At 38.3% G+C, this 22320-nt stretch overlaps 3 protein-coding genes across 5 annotated transcripts in view; 2 read left to right on the plus strand and 1 right to left on the minus strand.

The window, feature by feature from the left end:
• The first annotated feature begins 1254 nt into the window (after positions 1–1254).
• Positions 1255–6197, plus strand: LOC113038434 (uncharacterized). Of its 2 annotated transcripts, none has more exons than XR_003274789.1 (5): positions 1255–1690; positions 3025–3724; positions 3863–3934; positions 4051–4823; positions 4915–4996. XR_003274789.1 is itself a non-coding variant. In XM_026195832.1 (5 exons), exons 1-5 carry the CDS (start codon positions 4188–4190, stop codon positions 6170–6172), a joined length of 1086 nt encoding a protein of 361 aa, XP_026051617.1. In that variant the 5' UTR covers positions 4120–4187; the 3' UTR covers positions 6173–6197. The 2 variants fall into 2 exon arrangements, 1 of the variants encoding a protein (XP_026051617.1); XM_026195832.1 differs by lacking the exons at positions 1255–1690; positions 3025–3724; positions 3863–3934 and adding exons at positions 5184–5252; positions 5433–6197 and having other exon boundaries at positions 4120–4296; positions 4761–4823; positions 4915–5019.
• Positions 6198–6225: 28 nt separating this feature from the next.
• On the plus strand, positions 6226–9970 carry LOC113038433 (uncharacterized). Its single transcript, XM_026195831.1, has 4 exons — positions 6226–6511; positions 7042–8201; positions 8287–8367; positions 8485–9970. Exons 1-4 carry the CDS (start codon positions 6261–6263, stop codon positions 9540–9542), a joined length of 2550 nt encoding a protein of 849 aa, XP_026051616.1. The 5' UTR covers positions 6226–6260; the 3' UTR covers positions 9543–9970.
• Positions 9971–13188: 3218 nt separating this feature from the next.
• LOC113038435 (beta-galactoside alpha-2,6-sialyltransferase 1) overlaps positions 13189–22320 on the minus strand; it is a 33327-nt gene continuing 24195 nt past the window's right edge. For both annotated transcript variants that reach the window (XM_026195835.1, XM_026195834.1), the window contains exons 7-8: positions 14750–14924; positions 13189–14678 (exon numbers count right to left, since the gene is read on the minus strand). In XM_026195835.1, the coding sequence (XP_026051620.1) occupies positions 14401–14678; positions 14750–14924 (453 nt within the window). In that variant the 3' untranslated portion in view covers positions 13189–14400. The remainder of the gene's footprint in view (positions 14679–14749; positions 14925–22320) is intronic.

Raw genomic sequence — 22320 nt, forward strand, 5'->3', positions numbered from 1 at the left:
TAGCCTGTTCCATTTACGTGTTCTCCGTATGCTAAAGAGGAATCTCACCTAGCCTCTGAAGAAAGTGACTTGGAAGGATCAGTCCTACCAAGGAAGTATCCTTGACATTGAGAAACGCCTAGTCTTCCTGTTTCCAACCTTCATCCAACCTAACTGTTGACACCTGTTTGTATATCTAAAATAATTATAACGCTTATGACAGGAGAAATTATTTCTATAAATAATTCATATTTGTAGTAAGGTCTCGACACTCAAGCTAGCTAGCTTTCAAAGCACTTGCTTCGAAATATTGTTACGTGTGTAGTAAATAAACTCCAATTTAATGCTAATATTGTTAGAATTTACGATATAAGTCAGTTATTACTGTGTGCAAGTCATATTGTAAGATCTACAGATTGAATCGGTTGCATTTGCAGTGCGTCATCGCTGGGGAGTTATGTTTAGTTTTTTTAGTTTTTTTTTACGAAAGGGTAAGCTGTCAAATTACATTTTAAACATGTAACGCACAATAAGGTGGTGGGGAGGCTATTTCATACATTTAAAGTATTCTTTTGTCCTCTCCAGACAGTTTAAAAGTTAAAAACTACTGCTTTTTTAAAGCACTGTTTTGCCATTGGGTGTCGCACTTGTCCATGTAACAAGACGCATTACCATTCTAGTGAGAAATACGGTTTGTAATCTATAATAACATTATTAATAATAATAATAATAATAAAAATAATAAGACTCTTGAAAGGTGAATTAACAACATTTATAAAGTGTGTATGGCATGAACATGATCATTCAACAGATTATCATCTTGGAGATAATGCCTTTTAGATTAAGTTACATTAAAATATAATAAACAGTTAAAAAAAAAATTTTTTTTAAATACTTTAATTACATTGAATGCATGTGTTTTCATTTTCTTTTCTTGAAATGAAATACGAATCCATGTGTTTGGGGGGTGTAGCGTGAGGGCAAAGATGTCCTCAAACAGATAGATTTCCCTCATCTTCTAGTTCTAGTTGTAGAAGGCTGCTTGCTTTGAAAGTGACTTCTGTGTGAGATGTGCTTCTTACATCAAGAAACTGTTAACATTGGGCCCTTATCCCCTGTAAAATTATGCTGAAATATTGCTAAAGTGACTGCACTTTAACTTATTAAATTAAAACTTGCAACAGTTAATAATTACATTATTAATAAGTGATCATGAATAGTTTGTTCAGCCCTATTTTTGTGCTGTTAGTAAACCAAATGAAATATTTTGACTGGAAGACTTGCTAGTAATGACAAGCAGTAACAAAATGTCATGTTTATTTTACAGGAAATGACATCAGAAGACCACCATTTCCTCTTCAGTTCTTTGTATGGTGTAGAAAAGGTAATTATCATCCTTCTGATAGTTCACTAAGGAAACATTATACATTCACAAATATAATACAGTTGTCATACCTGTGGGTATTTTACGGCCTGGACCATGTGACCACTAAGCCACTCCTCGTTAGTATAGTGGTAAGTATCCCCGCCTGTCACGCTGATCAGTGCTAAACCACTACGGATGTAATATACTTTCGGCCGCTGGCGCTCTCGTGGCGCTCTTCCGTGTTTGTGCACAAGCGCGGAGTTTGAAATCGCCATTTTCATTCCGCCTCGGAGAGTGAAATACAAAGATCTGCCTCGCTCGTTTTAATCAGCACATCTATCAAAGGTAAGTTACTTCATGTTTCATGTGTGTATAATACTTTAAAGCTTGTGATTAATGCTTTATAATTAAACCCCATTACTTGTTGAGCGATGTAACGTTAGTTATTGATTATAAGCAAACTTTACCCCATCAGATTTTATTTACTATTAACGTTAAATCATCAAAGGGTGATTTGCAAGCGAAGTTATGAAAGAACATGATCATTTTATATATTCATGTGTGTAGATTTTGTGTTACTGGGTTTAAAAATATTGACAGTCAGTTTATTACTATGTTATGCTGATACATTACTTAGCAGCATCGGTCTTCGAGTTTGTGGTAAAAAAACAAGCTAAATAATGAATGAGCATGATTTTATTTTTATTTTTTATCTTTGTTTTTTTACATTTCATGTGAATGGTTTCCATGTAAAGCAATGTGCAGCATACATTTCACTAGTAATATTGTTATTTATTACTTTCTGGTAACAGTAATTAGTTACATTACTTTTTCCCCCATAAAATTCTTCTAGAATGTTGCTAACAACATTTTTCTGCCTTATCATTTGACCAAAATCCACACTGGATCACAGTCAGAAGTTATTAAAAACACACAATAGTGATTGATAGTGACATTCAAATAGAAGTGTTGTATTAATCTCATTAATTGTCATGTACATCTGGAAGCTAATTGTATTTTTTCTGTTACCTATACATATACGATTATAGTTTATTTGTTTTATCAAATCACATACGTTTATAAGAAACTGTTTATTTTTCCAAAAGATTTTTAATTATAGAAATATAACGCTCCACATGCTGATCAGAGGGATGTTGGTGGGATGTAATGCCAGAGTAAAATAAAGCCACATATTTTTTCCTTACAAAATAATTTTAATGCAATATATATATATATATATATATATATATATATATATATCTATATATCTGCTAAATGTAAACTTTTCCATACTCCAAGCTCACCTGCTGCACTGGGGACATTACATGCATTATGAAAATAAAGATAGGAATTATTTGATTGTTGGATTTTAAATCAACGGCATTGAGGCATCAAAAGTAACTAAGCTGTTTTATGGATGGTAACTATTACAAAACATTATTAGTAAGTAGTTACACTACTAGTTACTGAAAAAAAAGTAATGTAACAGTAACTTAGTTACTGCCCAACACTGGTCTTCAGAGATCTATAGAACACTGTTCCTGCCCCACTCACTCTTCACCTCAGATTTGTTCAGACAATTAAATGTAATGAAACCAGTAGTGATATTTTTAGGTACTGAAAAGTATAAGTATCTTATTAAATGAAGCCTAAAATTCTACTTTTTTATTTCATGGTAGATCAAGATGCAGAAGAAAGTGCTGTTCTTCCCAGGGAGAATCTGTGTTGTGTTCCGCAAGGGACCACTCGGGTTTCTCCTCCAGGAGCCATCTAAAGAAGCCAGACGTATTAAGGATGACCCCACTCTGCAGGACAAGTCTGCGCCCATGAGAGAGGACCTTGTGCGGCAGAATGCTCGGTCTTTGGTCAGTCAGAGAGGAGGGGATGTCTCTGACAGGAAGGAGGTCCTGGGAGAATACATACTGCAATTTGGAAAGTATAAAGGGAAGTCCTTTAGATGGCTTTTAGAGAATGATGTAGGGTACACTATGTATCTCATCAAGAACCTTCAGAAGGAGGAGGCATCCGGCATCCCTGTGGCTGAGGGGCATGGCAAGGACAGTCTACTGTCATTTGTTAATTATGCCCTAAGTTTTGAAGAGATCCAGTCTCTTCTCACCTATGAGGCCAGTGGAGTGGGTGTTGTGGCAGCCTCATCAGAAGATGACCAGCTGGTTGGCTTTGGTTCCCGGGCCAAGAGCACCTGGAAGGAGATTTGGGATAGCAGAGCTGATGGCTACGCAGACTTCATCATGAAGAAGAGCTGTGTCCAAGGGACACGCATGTACAAGCTCCAGCAATACCTGCAGAAGAAGCAGCAATCTGCCACTGCTTCCATACCTGCTAAACATACCCCAAGGGCCCCAGCAAAACCTATTGGTTGGTTATTCTATTAAGATTTATAATCTTTTTTTTTGTTTTTTACATAAAAATTTACATTTATGTATGACCAGTAATAGTCTTTCATGCTTTTAATTCATAAAAAATTGGGCAAATAAACGATTGTCTGTGCAACAGTGATGGATGATGATGAAGAGCTGGAGAGAGCGATGTTGAGCATCTCACCCTCTAAGCTACAAGTGCAGAGCTGTAAGTATACTGTTATTACACAAACCAAATGTCAGTATTGATGATGACCTATGGTCTAACTTTTGTTTTTATTTACCTGTCTCTCAATTCATATCTCTGTGTTTGTGTGTAACCAGTTGCTGTGCCAGCAGCAGTAGCAGCAGCTGCCATACCCAGAGTGTCACCAGGAGCAAAGACAGGTTTTTAAATAAGAGGTTTCAGGACTGGAGTAAGATGAATTGCCCTCCAAAACTGAAACTCGACTTAAACTGTTATGTTGTTTGCGTTCTGGCCATGCTCCGGCCATGTTCCTCCAACAATATGGTTGTATGCTGGCATTATACTAACTGTCCTAAGGACTATGAATTCCAACCACGATGATGGTAAGTGTGCATTTTTCTTCTGCATTCATGTTGTTTTAAGGTACTAACACTTGAATGCATGCTTGTTCATTGTCATATTGCTCCTCCTGCTTAGACTAGTGAGTAGTGTTTAGAATGGTATATCTGCAGGAATTCAATTACATTTTAAATAATTTATTAACAATTAAGATGGTGTCAAGGCACATTACAGAGTGAATCCCTCTTAACATTAGATTAATTCATATACATAACATATATTGAGGGATAGGTAGAGAAAAATAATATGGCAATGTCAATAATGGCATACATTTATATTACAGGTACATAGGTTTGTTACACAGTATATAATTGTACCATAAACATTTGTGAAATTATGATAAGCAGGAGAAAGAGACATATGGCTGTTTGAATTCCTACTGTACTACTACTATACTACTAACATATATTGCGAATTTTGAAGTGACTGATGATTTTGTCTCTTATAGTTCCATCATTGTCCAACCCAACTCCTTATACAAGTGCTGAATTGCAGGCATCACCAGTTGATGGTAAAAACACCAATCAAGGTCATGTTACCAAATTCTGTTTTTTTTGTGTGGTTACATAAATATAATAATTGGTCTATTTGTGTTCTTGTAGCTCCAACCTCTCCAAGCATAAAGAGGAAGACACCTGTGCCCCTTCCAGCAGAACTGACGTTCCTAGTAAAGGAGAAAACGGGTGTAAGGCATAAGTCAACGCCAGGTATGTTTCCATTTTAGGGTAGGGCTGATGCTCAGTTGCACATCTGCTCAGTGCGTAGCAGATTTAGGTCAGGATCATTTTCACAAACACATCCTAGATTTGCCATCATATCATGATGCTAGTAGTTTGTACAAATGCAAAACATAGACTGCACTTTGTTTCAGAACTCTGCAAAAGTGCTGCTGTCACCTCTGCAAGCAAAGTGCTTGCATTTGAGGACCGTAGTGAAAATGGTAAGAATTAACAGCATGTAGACAACCCCTCTATTTTGTGAACTATAACTATGATGTTGTCTTAACTCTGCTTTAATCATGTAATTTATTTACATTATTTCCATATTAACTATGCAATCTATAAGAATAATCTGGGCATTACATTATTTTTGCCTATACATTTTTCTTTTTAAATCCTAGTTCCTTCAGCTCAGCCACCTGTTACTGTTCTCCTGCCTGTGCATGACCATGACATGAGCAGCTGGAGCTGTTCTCAACACCAGAAGCTGTGGATGAGGATGGAGCTTCAGGATCTCGGGCTGTGGCCTGGGTCTCGTCCAGTGCGTAACCCAGGGAACTCAATTTCACTATGGCGTCTTCCTCCACAACCTGAGCTTGTTGATATGGCGTCTGAACTCCCATCCCCTAACTTCTTCCAGCTACACCCATTTTTCATCTGGAAGCCGGAGGCTCACATTATGGTCAGGTTGAGAAACACTTACATCCTGCCATGTCTGCATGGATGTCCTCATCCACAGGTGGTCTCTGCAGGAGTGGGTAGGCCTCGGGTGATTGTTGGCACCAGTGGTCAGTATTACATCTTGTCCTCACGACTCTGTTGCAAGGCCTGTCAGAAGTACTGGTTTGCTGACAATCCACGATGGCTTGAGAAGCTGCCCAAGCGGTTTACCAACATTCTGCCTGCATTCCTGACGTACAAGAAGGCCATCTGCAAATCTGTGATGGATGAGCTGAGGCGCACTGGCAAGTCACCAACCGATATGGCAAACCAGGTGAATGAGCTACTGCACCTCAAGTACGAGCGAGCACATCTGGCATACCTGCATGCCATAGAAAGCATCAGGGATGCTGAGGCTGGCACATATGGACAGAGGACCATTGGGCAGTTCTTGAGGAACCCGTGCATTCGGGTCATATGATGATCAAGATGGCTGGTATGGAGTCTCCGTGTCCAGCTTCTACCTGACTGACTGCCTTCTAGATGAGTACAAACGTCAAGAGCCAGCCATGTCCAAACTCCTCCAGGGCACATTTGGGAGGGTCTTCAGGTCTGACCACACCAGGAAAGTTGCAAGAAAAGTAACGCTGGCATCTGGGGTCATGTCAAGTTATGCAATAATGAATGAGAACTGGCTGATTGTTTCCTGGGTGATGGTTCAGTCTGAGACTCAGAGGTCCTTGGAGCCGATGTACCAGGGATTGGCCAAGAGGTACAACGATGCTGGAGTGGAAAAGGCAGGCTTCCACTGGATGGACAGGTGCGGACAGCCATCTTCTTTCATCACTGCCATGCAGAACACCAACTTCATGTCTAATAAAAAAAAAAAATTGGTATAAAAAAACAATTAATAATCACAAGAGAGAAAATGTAAATAATTATTATAGAAAACATGTCATCAAATTGTAATTAAACAATGCAATATATTTTGATGTGACATCACCTGTATATTAATTATTTAAATTTGCTCTCTTGTTATCAGTCCATAATACATAATCAGGTGACTGTCACATCAATAATTGATAGTTGTATGAAAGGACTCTTGAGTGTTTTTGTTGTTCCCACCCTGATGAAGGCTCACTGGCCATAACACGTTAGTGTGTAGTTTTTTGTTTTTAGATAAATACTTAAGCCATGATTGAATAAAAGCTTTTTATATATTATGCATAAACTTTACACCCTTGGTAGCTTTTTGCATTCTTTGCTTTATGAAAAATCAGTTTCTTTTAAAAATAAACAAAAACATTCAAATAAATTTCATTGTTCTTCATCTTTGTGCCTTGCATTTAGGGATTGCTGTGCTCCATTTAAGATCCCAGACTGCATCCCTGCTGAACATCTAAACTGGGATGCCTGGAAGACTACCCCTTCCATTGTTGCTGGGGCCACCTCTGGACCGCTGGAGAACACCTGTGCCTCACGGTCATATTTCAATAATAACATTGTGGTGAAGCTGGACTTGTTCCACTGCCTGAGGCGTTTTTCACGGGAGAGCACCTCTGAGCATCACCCTCTGTTTAGCACTTTCTGCCAGCTCCTCTCTGCAGCCTTCTCTGTGGTGGATCAGGAGGACCTAGGGAGGCTCCAGGATGCCTATCGTTTCTGCGGTATCCATCCAGCCAATCCCACCAAACAGCACATACGGGAGCACTGCAGGACCAAAGTACCACAACCCACAGAGCTGCTAGACAGAGTGGAGAAAGTCCTAAAGCATTTTCACCTGGCCATGGACCCCAACAATGTTCCACTCTTCAAATCATCCATGCTGAAGACGTGGCGCATACAGAGAGTGCACATTCTCCGTGGTTGCCTCAGTGACCCTGAACTCTCAGAGGGCATAATGTACCGGTATGGTGGAACACTTCAACTTAATCATGTACCCGGTGAAGGCGCCAAAGTCCCCATCTGGATTCCTGTCAGAGGTACATCACAGCAAGAAGGGTACCACTTTCACCAGGCCCAATGGATCACAGGGACTCATGTCTCCACTGAATTGTTCCAGGCCCAGGGCATGACAGGGGTGGCACGGTGGAACCACCAACGTATGCTGGATCTTAAGCAGCCAGGTGTCATCCTTCCTGCTGTGTTTGATCCAGCTCTAATGGTTGAGTTAAATTCTACCTCCAAGAAAGTGACTGGGGAGGAGAAGTATCCTACACTTCATCTCTCTGACAGAGACACTGGAGAGAGGTTTGGCCTAGAGTACACAGAGCCAGGCTGCCGTCCAGTCCCTCTGGATTGGGACAAACACCGAACCCAAAAGAGAGGTGAACCAGCTGCTCTTTTGCCTCTTCCTCCTGTGCAGACACCCACTCCTACCCAAGTCCAAGCTCAACCTCCAGACACAGCACCTTCCTCCAGCCGGACACAGCTCTCTGACACAGCATCCCCTGGACCAGCATCATCCATCAGTCATTTGCTCTCTGCTGGTGAACCTCCTGCAGTGATGGGTAAGTTAACAATCTTTTTTTAGACATACACTTTTTAATGTAATAACATGAACAACTGAGGAACTATTATTGCTTTGTGTTCCAGAAATCTCACATGCTAAACCTGCTGCAATCCATATGGTACAGATGTTGTCACAAGGAAGCATGGGACCTCCAGTTAAAAGGGGTAAATTAATACCACTTTTTAAGAGTACAATTTTAAATATCAGTGTAAATTACACTTTGTTCTCCTCAACATCATCTTAGTAAATGAGTAAAATAACAACTTTTTCCTCTGTTCTAGAAACCTTAAATACTCCACCCATACCTTTGCAATCCTCACCAAGGAGTGCCCGCACTGGACCAATCAAGACTGGTGGACGAGTGTTCGTCTTGGACCATAAACGCTGGACATCACCAATGAAGGAGGCTATTGACAGCCTCCTAGACAAGTACCATGGACAGAAAGACATGTTAAAGCTTGTGGATCAAGACTATGCTGCTATGGTCCATCGGTCTGCCACAGATCCAAACAGTCTGCTTCACCCCACAACCAAGTACCACATAGCACAGTACATGAAAAACCTGGCTAAACAGCTGAACACAAGTTCATCAATGAACACAAGTCAAGAAAAACTTTTGGAGACACAAAAACTGTGGCAAAGTTTAACTGAGGAAAGCGAGACTGTCCATGTTCCAGTTGTAGAACTGCCACCAGCCATTGTGAATCCAGCAGTTCCGGTCTCTCAGCCAGCATCTGAAAAGCAAGTATCAAAAGAGAATGTACAGAAAATAGTACAGGAAATACTGCTACATCAACAGGAGCAGCAGCAGCAGCAGCAGCAACAAAAACCCAGACAGACGAAAAAATGTCTCGCATGTGGGCAGCCAAAATCCCGCTACCAAAGTGATGGATCATCAGTTCATCACTTTTATCAGCAAGGGCCTGTTAGGTATCACTATTGCTCCACAAAGGTGTTTAAAGCCTATGCTGCAGAGGGACTGACAAATCCAAGAATGGCCTTTGAAGAGTTTGCCCAGACTGACTTCTTTCAGCGTGAACTGCATCTTACAAAGCAAAGAGTAGAGGAAAAAGCTGAAAAGAAGAGGAAACTCTCGGATCCTCAACCTCAGGGAAGAATGTGCCGTTTCTGTCGCACAGAGCTAAGGCAGGGCCCAAACAGCAAGCACATTCACACAGGGTTTCCAGGAGTGGCAGGAAAATACATTTACTGTCCAGCTAAAGTCCTCGCCTTATACAAAGACAGAGGCATGACACAGGAAATGACATGGAAGGAATTTCAAGCTTCATCATTTTATGGAATGGAAAAGGAGAGGTGGGCAGCAGAGAGAAATAAATAGAAATTCATATTTTAATCATCTGTTGTTTTTTTATGTTGCTCCATTGCTTTCAATTACATACACATTTTTAATCAGTCATTGTTTTTATGTTATTCATATCCTTCCCTTAACATTTAGAGCACATGTGCTCTAAATGGAGCATATTCTGGTAGATTTCAGCTGTTTGTAAATTGTGATGTTTAATCTAATTTATTTTATTATTTCCTTGTGTTCATGTGTCTAATTGATCTTGTTCTTTTTTTTCTTGCAAAGGATATGTATATCAGAACTGATAGTTATTACCCATTATACATTTATTTTCATACTTGTGTTAAGTCACTATTGTTCTACTTCTACCCAGCCCCATCCCATTGCTTTGCTTTTCCTTATACTTGTTTATGTATATATGTATAGATACTTTTTTCACATGTTTGAGTTGATTTAATAAAACACAGAATTTAAGTAAAGAACTTGTTTCAGGTGATTTCATCTTGAAAAACTTATTTTTAATTATAAACACTAATTGATTAATTATAAACAGGTTGTTTTTCATTCGTCTTCATCAACTTTGAATGCAAGTATAACTCTTGATTTATACATGATTTATGCAGAGTAACATAGTACAGTAGTCAACATTTGAATCAAAACCTTTCATCAAAGTTGTCCTAAAACCTCAAGGCATGCAGAAAGAGATGACCTCAAAAGAGTTTAAAAAGTCTACATTTGACAAGATGGAAACCCAGAGATCGGCCACTTGGTAATATTTAACTCATGTATATACAGTTTATTTTTTAGTGTGAGATTATAATGTCTCTATATTGTCAGAATTCTGTTTTTCTTTCTTTTTTACTTAACTTAGAAAGTGCTTAAAGCATTTATAGAAAATGCAATTTAAAATTACAAATTGTTTCAAGGATGCAGTGTTCTACTTCATTTGAGTAATATGTTAAAATATTTCAGATTCTGTGGTGTTGGAAACACAAAAGATTATCTAAAATGTAACGAATTATTCCATAAATCACTTGTCATACAGTACTTGAATATTACTCAGTTTGTACTAAATTAAAATTATTCTTCTTTACATTTCAAAAGCCATTTAATAGAAACCATTCATGTGTAATATAACAATTATTATATTTATTCATGTTTCCATATAAACATGTTATGTGTACTATTATTATTTTAATACTAATCATTTATTCATAATCCTTTGCTTTGTAAACCAAAAAAAAAAAAAATACATAGATTTAAAATACTTTGCAGCTGTAATGTATTGTTTAATATTATAATTTTGTTTGATTAAAAAGTACAAAGCTGAGTGAAATAATGGTTTAGACCTGTGTGAGTGGGATTCGAACCCCGGTCCAAATAAATGCATGAAAAAATCTGATTGGCTGTGACGTAATTTCCGCTCTTTGGCCAGCTGCTGCAGTCTGATTGGCTGTCAGCGCATGACAACTATTCGCGGCTGGCCCCCCGCGGGCGAATAGTTGTCATGCGCTGACCGGGGTTCAATTCCCCGACGGGGAGACCAAATCGTTTTTTTCATTTTCTATCTGTAAAGTAGCCATGAATTTTGAGAGGATTTATTCGTTTTTGTCGTATTACACCATATTGAAACCCTTGGAAGAAAGAGAAAAATCTACAGTGTAAGCAGTAGTTGGTTTGTAAGTCTTTTAATTGTATCAGTGAAGTGCCAATATGACAAGCAGGGTTATTACAGTAAGTTTGCCAGGAGCCATATAATGTTGCTTAAGAATATGTACATGTTGAATTGTAATAATACTTCAAATTAATTTACAAATTTAATATAATTAAGGTCAAAGCAGTACAATAATTGACATTGTATGTTCATGATACCAGTTGCAGAAGTGCCTATTTTATAAATTAATTCTTGTTTTGGGAAACAAGTTTGTCTTTGCCAGCTTATAGAATTGATCACATTACACTTAGAAGATGCTACTGTGCAGAACTGCATAGAGCATATAAATTGAAACAGTGATGCTTGACAAAGTTATGGTGGCACACAGGTATTTCCAGACACTTGTAATTGTGAACCAGCCAAACTGATTTTTTTTTTAATACATCAGTGCCATTCGTAATGAGATTTGTTAGTCAGATCTCAGGTTACACCAGCAAGTCAACAGAGCTAGATATCCATGTTCGCCTTTAAAGAGCACACAATGTCCAACTTGTTTAGCCAGTAATAGCCTTGTGAACCATGCATTAACAGGATGCCCCATCCCAAAATGAAAATTTTATCATTAATCACCTACCTCCATTTAGTTCCAAACCCATTAAAGCTTAGTTCGTCTTCACAACACAATTTAAGATTTTTTCAATTAAAACCGGGAGGTTTTTGAAAGTCCCATTACACTAGTACACAAGTAAATTACACTATCAAGGTCCAGAAAAGTAAGAAAGACATCGACAGAATAGTCCATCTGTCATCAGTGTTTAAATTGTAACATAATGATTGGGACGAGAATACTTTTTGTACGTGAATAAAACTAAAATAATGACTTTATTCAACAATTTGTATCCTCTGTCTCCGCATCATTGTAGCGCCATTTTGGAGAATATCCGCTGAACACAAGCAGCGTATGCTATTTTGAGTCAGTCGAGTTGCACAGATGCTCTGTTTTCGTTCAAATCAAAGTGTAAATATACATAGAAATGTATCCTTGACACAGAATAGCATAAGCTGCTTGCATTCAGCAGATATTCTCCAAAATGGCTCTACGGTGATGCGGAGACACACAGAGGATACAAATTGTTGAATAAATAAATAAAATAAAAATTTCACCTACAAAAAGTATTCTCGTCACTTCATAACGTTAGGGTGGAAACACTGATGGCAGATTGACTTTTCTAAACCTTGAACCTGTATTTTACTTGGCAGTTTATGGGACAGTCACAAGCCTCCCGGTTTTCATCCGAAATATCTTAAATTGTGTTCTGAAGATGAAAAAAGCTTTTACAGGTTTGGAACAACATGGTGGTAAGTGATTATTGACAAAGTTTTCATTTTTGGGTGGAGTTTCCCTTTAAGCCAGACTAAGATAAATTTGTATGTGTTCCAGTAACATATAATAAATAAGTGGTTGTTCCCATCATGCTGTAAAACAAGGACATCAGATGTCATCCAAGTAACATATTATCCAAAAAAGCACAAAGGTTCTGCTAAATTATGCTTCATTTTACAATCTTATCACAGTCTATCGAGTCCAACAGTTCATTTGAATCATTAGTATGTGTACACAACAACTTTGGCATTTAAATTTCAACAGAGAGTAAATCAGAATGCTTAAAGGGAAGATTCTTGAAAAACCATTGCATCAGAGAAACATTTAAAACATCTATACATATAACATTTGTTTACATGTGCATAGCCCAGATTAGTTTGATCAGTCTGAATTGGTTTACCCATGTAAAACATGACAAAAGTTATTTTACATGATGAATTATACTTGAAGCAGTCCAGTTTGCGGACAGTAGCATAGTTTTATAAATTACAAACAGTTATTTGTAGTCAGAGCAAAAATACATTCTATGCTAAGTTGATAACTCTTTTATATATATATATATATATATATATATATATATATATATATATATATATATATATATATATATATATATATATATATTCATAATATTAATCTGCTGTATGCTACAAATTACCCATTTACATGAAAGAGAATATAAGCTTTAAAATGTTGAAATGTAAAATAATACGTTTTTACTCAATTCACATTTAAGATTCACAATTCTACTGTAATGCCAACATCAAACCATTTGTGCTGACCAAAAAGTTGTTTTAGAAGTGTACAAAGGTATGATTTTACAAGCAATTTCATGTTAACCTTTAGACTAATTAATATATGAATATTGAAAGACCCTGTCTCGCATCATTCAGGATTCATCTGAACAGAATCAAATAATACTATGAAAAATAAACACCTTTTTCTCTTCGAAATGCATAAGGGTGTTAGCTTTCATGTTTTAAGAACCTAAACTGAATTCAGATCTGTATAAAACAGGACAAACATGCACATTCTGTGTTTTCTTCTCGGTAAGTTCATAAATACAACTAAATACAGGTTTACCAAAGGTATGATATAGTGCAATTTCAGTAAAGCATGCGAGGACGTTCTCCACGGCCCTACAACTGGTTACAGAGTGCTGTGAGAGGAAAGGCGTCACAGTGTAAATACTGAATGCATACAGATCTCCAGGCCTTGAAATACAGCTTTCATAAAATACATACATTTAAAGCATTATTTTGCTAATGGCATGTGTCTGCTGGCAAATCATTAACAATATTGCATGAATGATGTGTTAGGATTGCGTTGCATAAATTGAAAACCTGCACATTATGGAATCAGCAGGCCAGCTTTGGACAAGAGTTTTGCACGCTACATGTTTATGGACAGAATATTGGCTACGTTCTTGTCTAATAATCTGTATGTTTGTTAGATTGTAAATTCCAGTTCTTTTGATATCAGTGCTGTAATGTGTCAGCCAGTGCTTGAAAGTCATTTTCAGTGGTTGCATCTCAAATGAGAGGCAGAGAAGTGGCATTGAGATCTTTTTCTGTAAGTTAACAGCAAACAGTGTGAATTTACTACTATGGGATAAGTTAACGAATGATGGAGAGTAGTTTACACATATACAGAACTTGCCACTATTTTCAGCATTTTGTGTCAGTGTGAATTCAGTTCCCTTCAGGAAGCAATCGTTAGTGTGTTATGTTGTTATTTTCCACCAGTGAACCAACTCTTGATCTCACTCAAAAACCAGACTTTACTTGTTACAGTTGTAGACTAAGTTATGCACTGTTCTGAAAGTGCACCAAGTAAAACACTTTACCCTCAGATTATTTCTTTGACAGAGAGCTGGAATTGGAACTGTTGGTGCAGTCAAAGGTCATGAACCCAGGGAGAGTGACCTTGCCATGAGTGTAAATGTCATGGTCAGACCCCTTGTTCATCCTCTTTACCAGGTTCTTCTCGTAGAGTAAAGGGTGGTAGGCACCTAGGGTGCAGGCTGCATCACTGAATCGCTGGTAGTAGTGGCACAGCTCGGTTTTCCTTCGCGAAGGCAGGAACTCGTAAACATGTACCACTTCACACAGGGACATCATTAAAACTGTGCCTACAGAGATAGGATTTTAAACTTCTTGTTGTTGTTAAATTTTTGGTGTTTTCTAACTCCATATAACTTACCCAACAAGCCTGATGAGGGTGGGTTTTTTTGTATCGTCTCCACCATATTGTCTTGTATTCGCTGCCACAGCTGCCATTCCATTCGTGGGTGCAGAATATAAAATGGCTGTTGAGGGTGTAAGCGTCGATATCGCTGATACTGTTTAAATATAGGGTAATCTGTCTTGTTGAACCACTGAAAGGAAAAATAAAAGGACAAATACATAAATCAAAATGATCAAAAATCTGGAATGTTTACAAAACTTCAGTTATTGTGTATAATGTAACTATTCTTTTAAATATAATTTCTTTTTTTCAAATTTCACAATTTAAAATGTTATTTTAGGATCAACATGAAATAGTTTTGAATAAAGTTGAAGAAATTAAATTATGGTTATTGTATATTACAATCAGGGTTATCATGTTCAACTAAAACCATTTAAAACATTTTCATTACTTGAAGTAAATAGTAAAAAAAGTAATATAAATTTTAAGAACAACAAAAAGTAATAAAAATTACAAAATCTTTAATTAAAATTGACATAAAAAGCAGAAAAAAAACTTAACCAAATCTATTAAAAAAAACTATAGTAGTATCTCAGTGATCAATCACATGTACACAATAATTCTTTAATCTATTTTATTTAAATAAATGTATTTCTCTAAGCCAACATTTTTAACAGTATTTTAGAATGTGTGTATTTTATAATTTTACATTTGAATTCTAATTTAGAATTGATATTTAAAAAAATATATACAATCTTATAAATTATAGGTATTTATTATAATTATTTCTTAAAATATATTTTTACGAAATTAACTGTTTCTAAGTGATGTTCCAATATTTATTTTGTCCAGCTACAACATTTGTACTTTCTAAATAAATGGCTGTGTACTGGAATGAGATGCTGGTAAAACCAAGAAAAACACATTGAAAAAAACATTGCATCTCTGGCGAATTGAACCCCAGTTAAACAGCCCTAAAGTAGCACTAACCCCCTATGGATGCAATATTATTTTGGCCACTAACCCCCTCGTGGCACTCTTCCATGTTTCAGCACCCCGGGAAATTGGAATTCACTATTTTTATCCTCTCTCCATCCCCCCCCCCAAATTTTTTTTTTTTTTAATTAATAATTAAAGAATAAAACACAGCTGCGATCTGCCTCGGTTGTTAAATTCAACTAATTCCCAGCACATCAGTAAACGTTGATAGTTTCCAAGCTATACTCTGTCAGGTTTTATTTGCTATAATTCATCGTAGACTGATCTGTTTGCACGCCAAATTGTGAATGAACATAGCTGTAACTTTCGTTTTGTAATTTACTATGTATTGTTTGTCATCATTGACATAATCTGTTGATTATAAGCGAAATTATGAATGGGTGTAACCATTATTTTCAATTTTGTAAAGAGATTACATGTATTCCATAGTTAAAGGTCCCATGACATGGATTATTTCCTTTTCTTTAAATGCTTTTTAATGTTTCCTTAGGTGTATTTATATTGTTAGTATGATTTTTACATTTAAAATTTAGAAATAAAAAGCATTTTTATATCCTGACATTAGCCCTCTGGCTTGAATGCTCTGTTTGAAGGGGTGTGTCTGCTGTGAGACTCTGAGTAAACGACAACTGTTGTGATTGGCTGACATCTTTGCATTCGAAATACATATTACATGTGAAAGCCCTCTCAAATATATATATATATATATATATATATATATATATATATATTACTATTACAGCTGTCGAGATTAACGAATCGTGGAAGTGTTGATTATATAATAATTTTTTCGATCTTTTCCCCATCACATGAAAGGTTGCAGTGATGAGCATTGAGTAGACCGAGTCTGTTTATCGCGTGGATGCAGTGATCTCGTCATTATTGCAACACCTAATCTCACAAAATGCTTTCAACACAGCTAATAGCAAATACATGAATACAGTAAGAGCTCCGTTGTGCAGCATAACAGCGTCATTCATTGTAACGTCAGTTTGGGCAAGTGTGCAGATATACTCGCGATGTGTAACAGCTCCGGAAAAAAGCGAGCGTTCTTTGATCGTTCTCTGTAGTTAAATCACAATTTAAATAACAGATTTGTTTCATGCTACTAAGAGAAACAACGTGAAGTTGATCGTTTAGTCACTGGCTTGATTCACTGATGCATTAACAGTATTAAACGATTTAGAAAGAAAGTCTGTGTGAACTTGAATGATTAGCTACCCATCAGAAATCACTGATCACAGATCAGGCATTAATGAACACTGTTACTCACTGTTTGCGGCGGTGCCGTCGAATCCATATCATAAAAGTCTGTTAGAAACGCCTGTGCTGACATTGTGACTGAATTATATGTAAATATTTGGGCGGGCAAAGCAGAGAAAGGGGAGGTAACAATTCTCGTTACAACGTCACAACGAGGAGATTCAAGATCAGCCTGTTTGAGCTTCCATTTTCTCAAAGGCAGAGAAAGATAGAAAAATCTGAATTTACACCGATTCAAATTTCTAGAAACTTGGGGACCATATACAGGCTAGGGGAACTCATATTAATGTTAAAAAACCTCAGAAAGTGAAATTTTCAAGTCATAGGACCTTTTAAAAAATGTCACAAAACTTAAATATCCATTGTTACTGTAATGGGAATGAATATCACTCTATAAATTAAAATCAATCTGCCAAGAACAGCAAGATTACTACAGTTTTACAATAGGAACATCATAGTTGTTATATATATATATATATATATGCGTGTGTGTGTGTGTGTGTGTGTGTGTTGATTTGTGTTTTTTTGTAATATTTGCTATTTTGTTGTTCTTGTAGAGACCACTGTTTCTACACTGTTTGTGCCCTTGCCTTGGTACCCAAGAAGATCCTCAGTCAGATACAGGTAAATATTTGACACATTAACAACACCGTGACGAGTGGGGCGGGGCCGAAAGTCGTGGGAACAGATCCAGGCCGGTAGAGTGATTGGAAATGAGCGATACCTGCTCGACCCACCGGTCTCGAGTCCCACGGAGGAGATGGAAGGATCTAAAACAGGAGCGACCACAGTGAAGGACGAGAGAGGACTAGGCCTGGGCTTTAGTTTGTGTTTTGATTTTGTTTGTGCGTGGCAGTCGTCCGTGAGGGGCTGCTGGACTGTTTTGTGTTTATTTTATTATTAAAGCTCTCATTTTGATTGTCCGCCGGTTCCCGTCTCTTTCTTCCCGTGAATATGAAGTATTGTAGCGCTACATTGGTGCCGAAGCCCGGGAGAAGGAGCGATGCGCTGCTGAAGATCCCTTGCCGCTGTAGTGAATCCGCGGTGCCATTGAGCAGGTGAGGAAGTGTGCCGCCATGGACGCTCGAGGCGGTGGGCTGGAGTGAGTTGCCGGGGATGGGCGAGCTCACTGCCAGCTGCCCGTGATGTGGAGGGGCGGCTGCCATCCGTGAGGGAGCGGAGGAGTCGCCGCCGTTCGCCCAGGGGCCGGAGCCTGCTGCCATCCCTGATGGAATCGGGAGGAGCAGGGAACGGGGGACTCCTGCTGGCTGCCCAAAACCAGAGGAGCCGTCACTGTCCAGTGCCCCACCAGGCACCTCAGAGGAGATCACCCAGCTGGTGGAGGGCCGAGCGGCAGTGCGTCTGGGAACCAGAATTTTTATTTTTTATTCTCTCTCGTCTCTGTCGCTCCTCATCCTTCCATCTCCTTTTCTTTCGCCCCGTCTGTCCTACCCCCAGGTCCCCACAGGTCACTGTAAGCGGTCAACCCCGGGGGATGGGGGGTGGGGGGCGGATGAGTAGAGCGCAGTCTCGGGAGTATCCCCCGGCCTGCGAGGGTCGATGGGGGTATGTGATGAGTGGGGCAGGGCCGAGAGCCGTGGGAACGGAGCGAGGGCGGTGGAGTGATTGAGAAATGAGCGACACCTGCTCGACCCATCGGTCTCGAGTCCCACGAGGAGATCTAAAACAGGAGCGACGACAGTAAAGGACCAGAGAGGACCAGGCCTGGGCTTTAGTTTGTGTTTTGATTTTGTTTGTGCATGGCAGTTGTCCGCGAGGGGCTGCCGTTCTGATTTGTGTTTATTTTATTACCTTATTTTTCGGACTATAAGTCGCACCTGAGTAGAAGTCGCATCAGTCCAAAAATATGTCATGATGAGGAAAAAAACATATATAAGTTGCACTGGACTATAAGTCGCATTTATTTAGAACCAAGAGAAAACATTACCGTCATTACCGCATAGAGCGCCCTCTCGCGGCTGTAGATGGTAATGTTTTCTGTTAGTTAATTTCTCTTGGTTAATTTCTCTTGGATCATGTCAAATAAATTTTGATAAATAAGTCGCACCTAACTATAAGTCACAGGACCAGCCAAAGTGTGACTTATAGTCCGGAAAATACGGTATTAAAGCTCTCATTTTGATTGTCCGCCGGTTCCTGCCTCCTCCTTACCGTGAATATGAAGTTTTGTAGCGTTACAAACACCATACACAAAAGGGTTTCTGCAGATTTTACAGGTCTTACAAATTTCTTCATTGACCTTTATACAAATTGATGCCTTAAGAAAGTTTTAAATTAGAGCACAAAGCTTTAAAAGTTGAATGCATAGCAAAAGAAGTAAATGAATATCTTCCTCTGTTTTGTCATTTTTTCCAATACAAACATCAAACATCTTTCAATCAAGATATATTTATGATGCAAATGTAAAATTAAGTCTTGTAAAATGTAATAGGGAGTGTCAGCCTCATTAAAAAAGTTAACAGCTTAAGTCATTTGTGGAATAATGCGTATTGGAGACGCGAACCGTTTAAAACGATTCAGTTCGATTTGGTGAACTGGTTCAAAAAGATACGGTTACATTGAATGATTCGTTCGCGAACCGGATATGACAAACTGCTTTGTTTTGAACTCTCTCACAACAGACACAGCAGAGAAGACAATGCTGAATAAAGTCGTAGTTTTTGCTATTTTTGGACCAAAATGTATTTTCGATGCTTCAAAAAATGCTTCAAAAACTGACCCTCTGATGTCACATGGACTACTTTGATGATGTTTTTCTTACCTTTCTGGACATGGACAGTATACCATACACACAGTTTCAATGGAGGGACAGAGAGCTCTCGCACAAAATCTAAAGTATCTTAAACTGTGTTTCCGAAGTGAGGTCTCACGTGTTTGGAACGACATGAGGGTGAGTTATTAATAACATAATTATGATTTTTCGATGAAGGAAGCCTTTAAATGAGTTTATACTTAAAACAATAACAAGTATTTATCAAAGAGTTATTAAAACTTCCCTTTTATTAATTTTTTAATTACATTAAGGTGATTATTTTGCCAAATGGCAGATATTAGTTCTTGTTTTAATCACAAACTCACTTCACACAATACTTCTTATCTCATGTAATTTTGTATAAATGTATCTTTATTTAAGAATCTTTAGGCATTTGTACTGAAAAAACAAGTCAAAAATACGGAGGAAGAACATAACTTAGATCATTCTGCAACAGAACGTACAGTAAAATATGCTGTATTTCCATATTCTAGTGTCTGAGAGCAGAGGGTTTTAGTGTTTTTGTCAAATTAATAAAAAAAAAATTAATATCTGTTGGAAGTTAAACTCTGAAGTTAATACAACACTGTAAAAAAAGGAACAAGCTATTTATTTAAAATAATTATGGTAACTGTCACATGTTGGTTTCTGTTTGTTTCTCGTCTGTCCCTTTATAATCCCTCAGTTTCTTTATCGTCTTTGTCTTGGATTGATGTTATTTCGGAATGGTTTTAGTGGTTTATGTTTATTAAAAGATTCCTTTGTCTCCACTCCTTCGTGCGGTTTTACGAAAACCACGACTGCCTGACAGAATCCAGGGTCCTACTTGAGTTTTTTTTATTTATTTTTTTTATTTATCATTTTGTTGTTGTTGTTTTTCTCCCTTCAACAATGAAATTGCATTGTTTTCATCCCTAGCCTGCAGAGACCTCCCGTTTGTGGAGTATGCAAGGGAGTTCTGTGGGGTTTGTTTACGGTGCTAGATGACGTGGTGCTCAACACTCTGTTCTGGATTTAAAATTCTATCCAATTACTGTCGCCCCGTGGACTTCCCAGACACCACAGGATTGGATTGGAGGGAAAGAATCCTCTGGTGTCTGGAGAGTGCACAGCCCTGCCCCGACCCAGAACCAGCTCACCGTCAAGCCAACCAGCAGCTGCTTCTGACTTCGAGCCCGCCGACCACGTCTGACTTAACGCTTCTAGATATGGTGCTGCCCATGAAGTTCACGCTCCAATCCTCACCCCAAAATATGTTCTCAAAAGCTCTCCTGAGTCTCCTTTGTCTCAGCTGGTCCTTTCCAGCTCCACTGAATACAAACTTAATACACACTGAAAACTAACATTGCCATGCCATTTTCAACATGAAAACTGATAAAAACTTTAGAAATTCTTAATATAAATTCCAACAATTGCAATTTATGTTAATTTTTCCCCATTGTATTGTCACCAGAGCATGTGAGCGAAGCGGAGCAGTGTACGTTTTCCGCTCTATGGATGTGCGCTACACTCAGTCGCTCAATCGCCCAAGCAAGCGATCCGTTAATATTCTGCTCACTGAAGGATGTTTCTTCCTCCTCTTCTACTGCACTTTTCTCAAACCCTGGGAGGTTGAAAGCCTTTATCATGTTACTGGCACTGTCGGTGACCACTCTGACAACTCGTCTTTGTAAATTCCAGCGTTGTAAAACACCTTCATATTTCTGGAAAAAAACTCTCAGCTGTGTGGTGTCCTTTGAGGTGTTCACAGAACAGCAGCACATTGTGACCATTGAACACTTCATCAGTGAAACTTGCCACAACACCTAGAAAGCTGTTACCTCTTCAGTTTGTCCATATGTCTAGTGTAAGCGCAAAGCCATCTTCTAACTGCAACAGCTCCCTAAGTCTGCCTTCCATCTTACTAAGAGCATTTGGCGTCAGTGTATCACGCACTGTATTGTAGCATGGAGTGTTGTATCCGGGCTGGGCAACGCTGACAAAATGACGTATACCCTCTCGTTTAACCTTTGGGGGCGCTGGAGAGGGAAAAAATTATTTATCTCCTTTTGGCCTTTTGTAGTTTTTTTCTGCAAATAACAAATTTGCGTACATTTATATTAGATTATAAATTACTGTTGACTATATCTAGCCTACATTCTGTAGGTCTACCTGTTGGTTCAGGTCAGTTTTTTAATTTTATTTTTTTAACAATAACATTTTTATAGGCCTAAGTAGTGTGTACTCTGTAGTTCTGTATTAAGGCCTATATACTTGGGCTGTAGTACTCGAGTCCGGTCTTGGACTCGAGTCCGGACTCGAGACATTTTTCTGTCGTCTCGGACTTGTCTCGGACTCGTTGAATTTGCACTCGGACTTGTCTCGGACTTGGCCATTGGACTCGCCAAGTCTTCTAGTTGGTCTCGACCGAGTCCAGCAAAAAAATAAAATAAAAAATTTCTCCTTAAAAAACCAAACCATATTTGCATGATGTCGCGACTGAAAACGTGTGGAAAACGCTAGGCGCGCCGCTCTCCTTATTTCCAAAGCACTCTGTATCCTGCGCTCGCGC

The sequence above is a fragment of the Carassius auratus genome, chromosome 21, assembly GCF_003368295.1.
Source record: "Carassius auratus strain Wakin chromosome 21, ASM336829v1, whole genome shotgun sequence".
Lineage (NCBI taxonomy): Eukaryota > Metazoa > Chordata > Actinopteri > Cypriniformes > Cyprinidae > Carassius > Carassius auratus.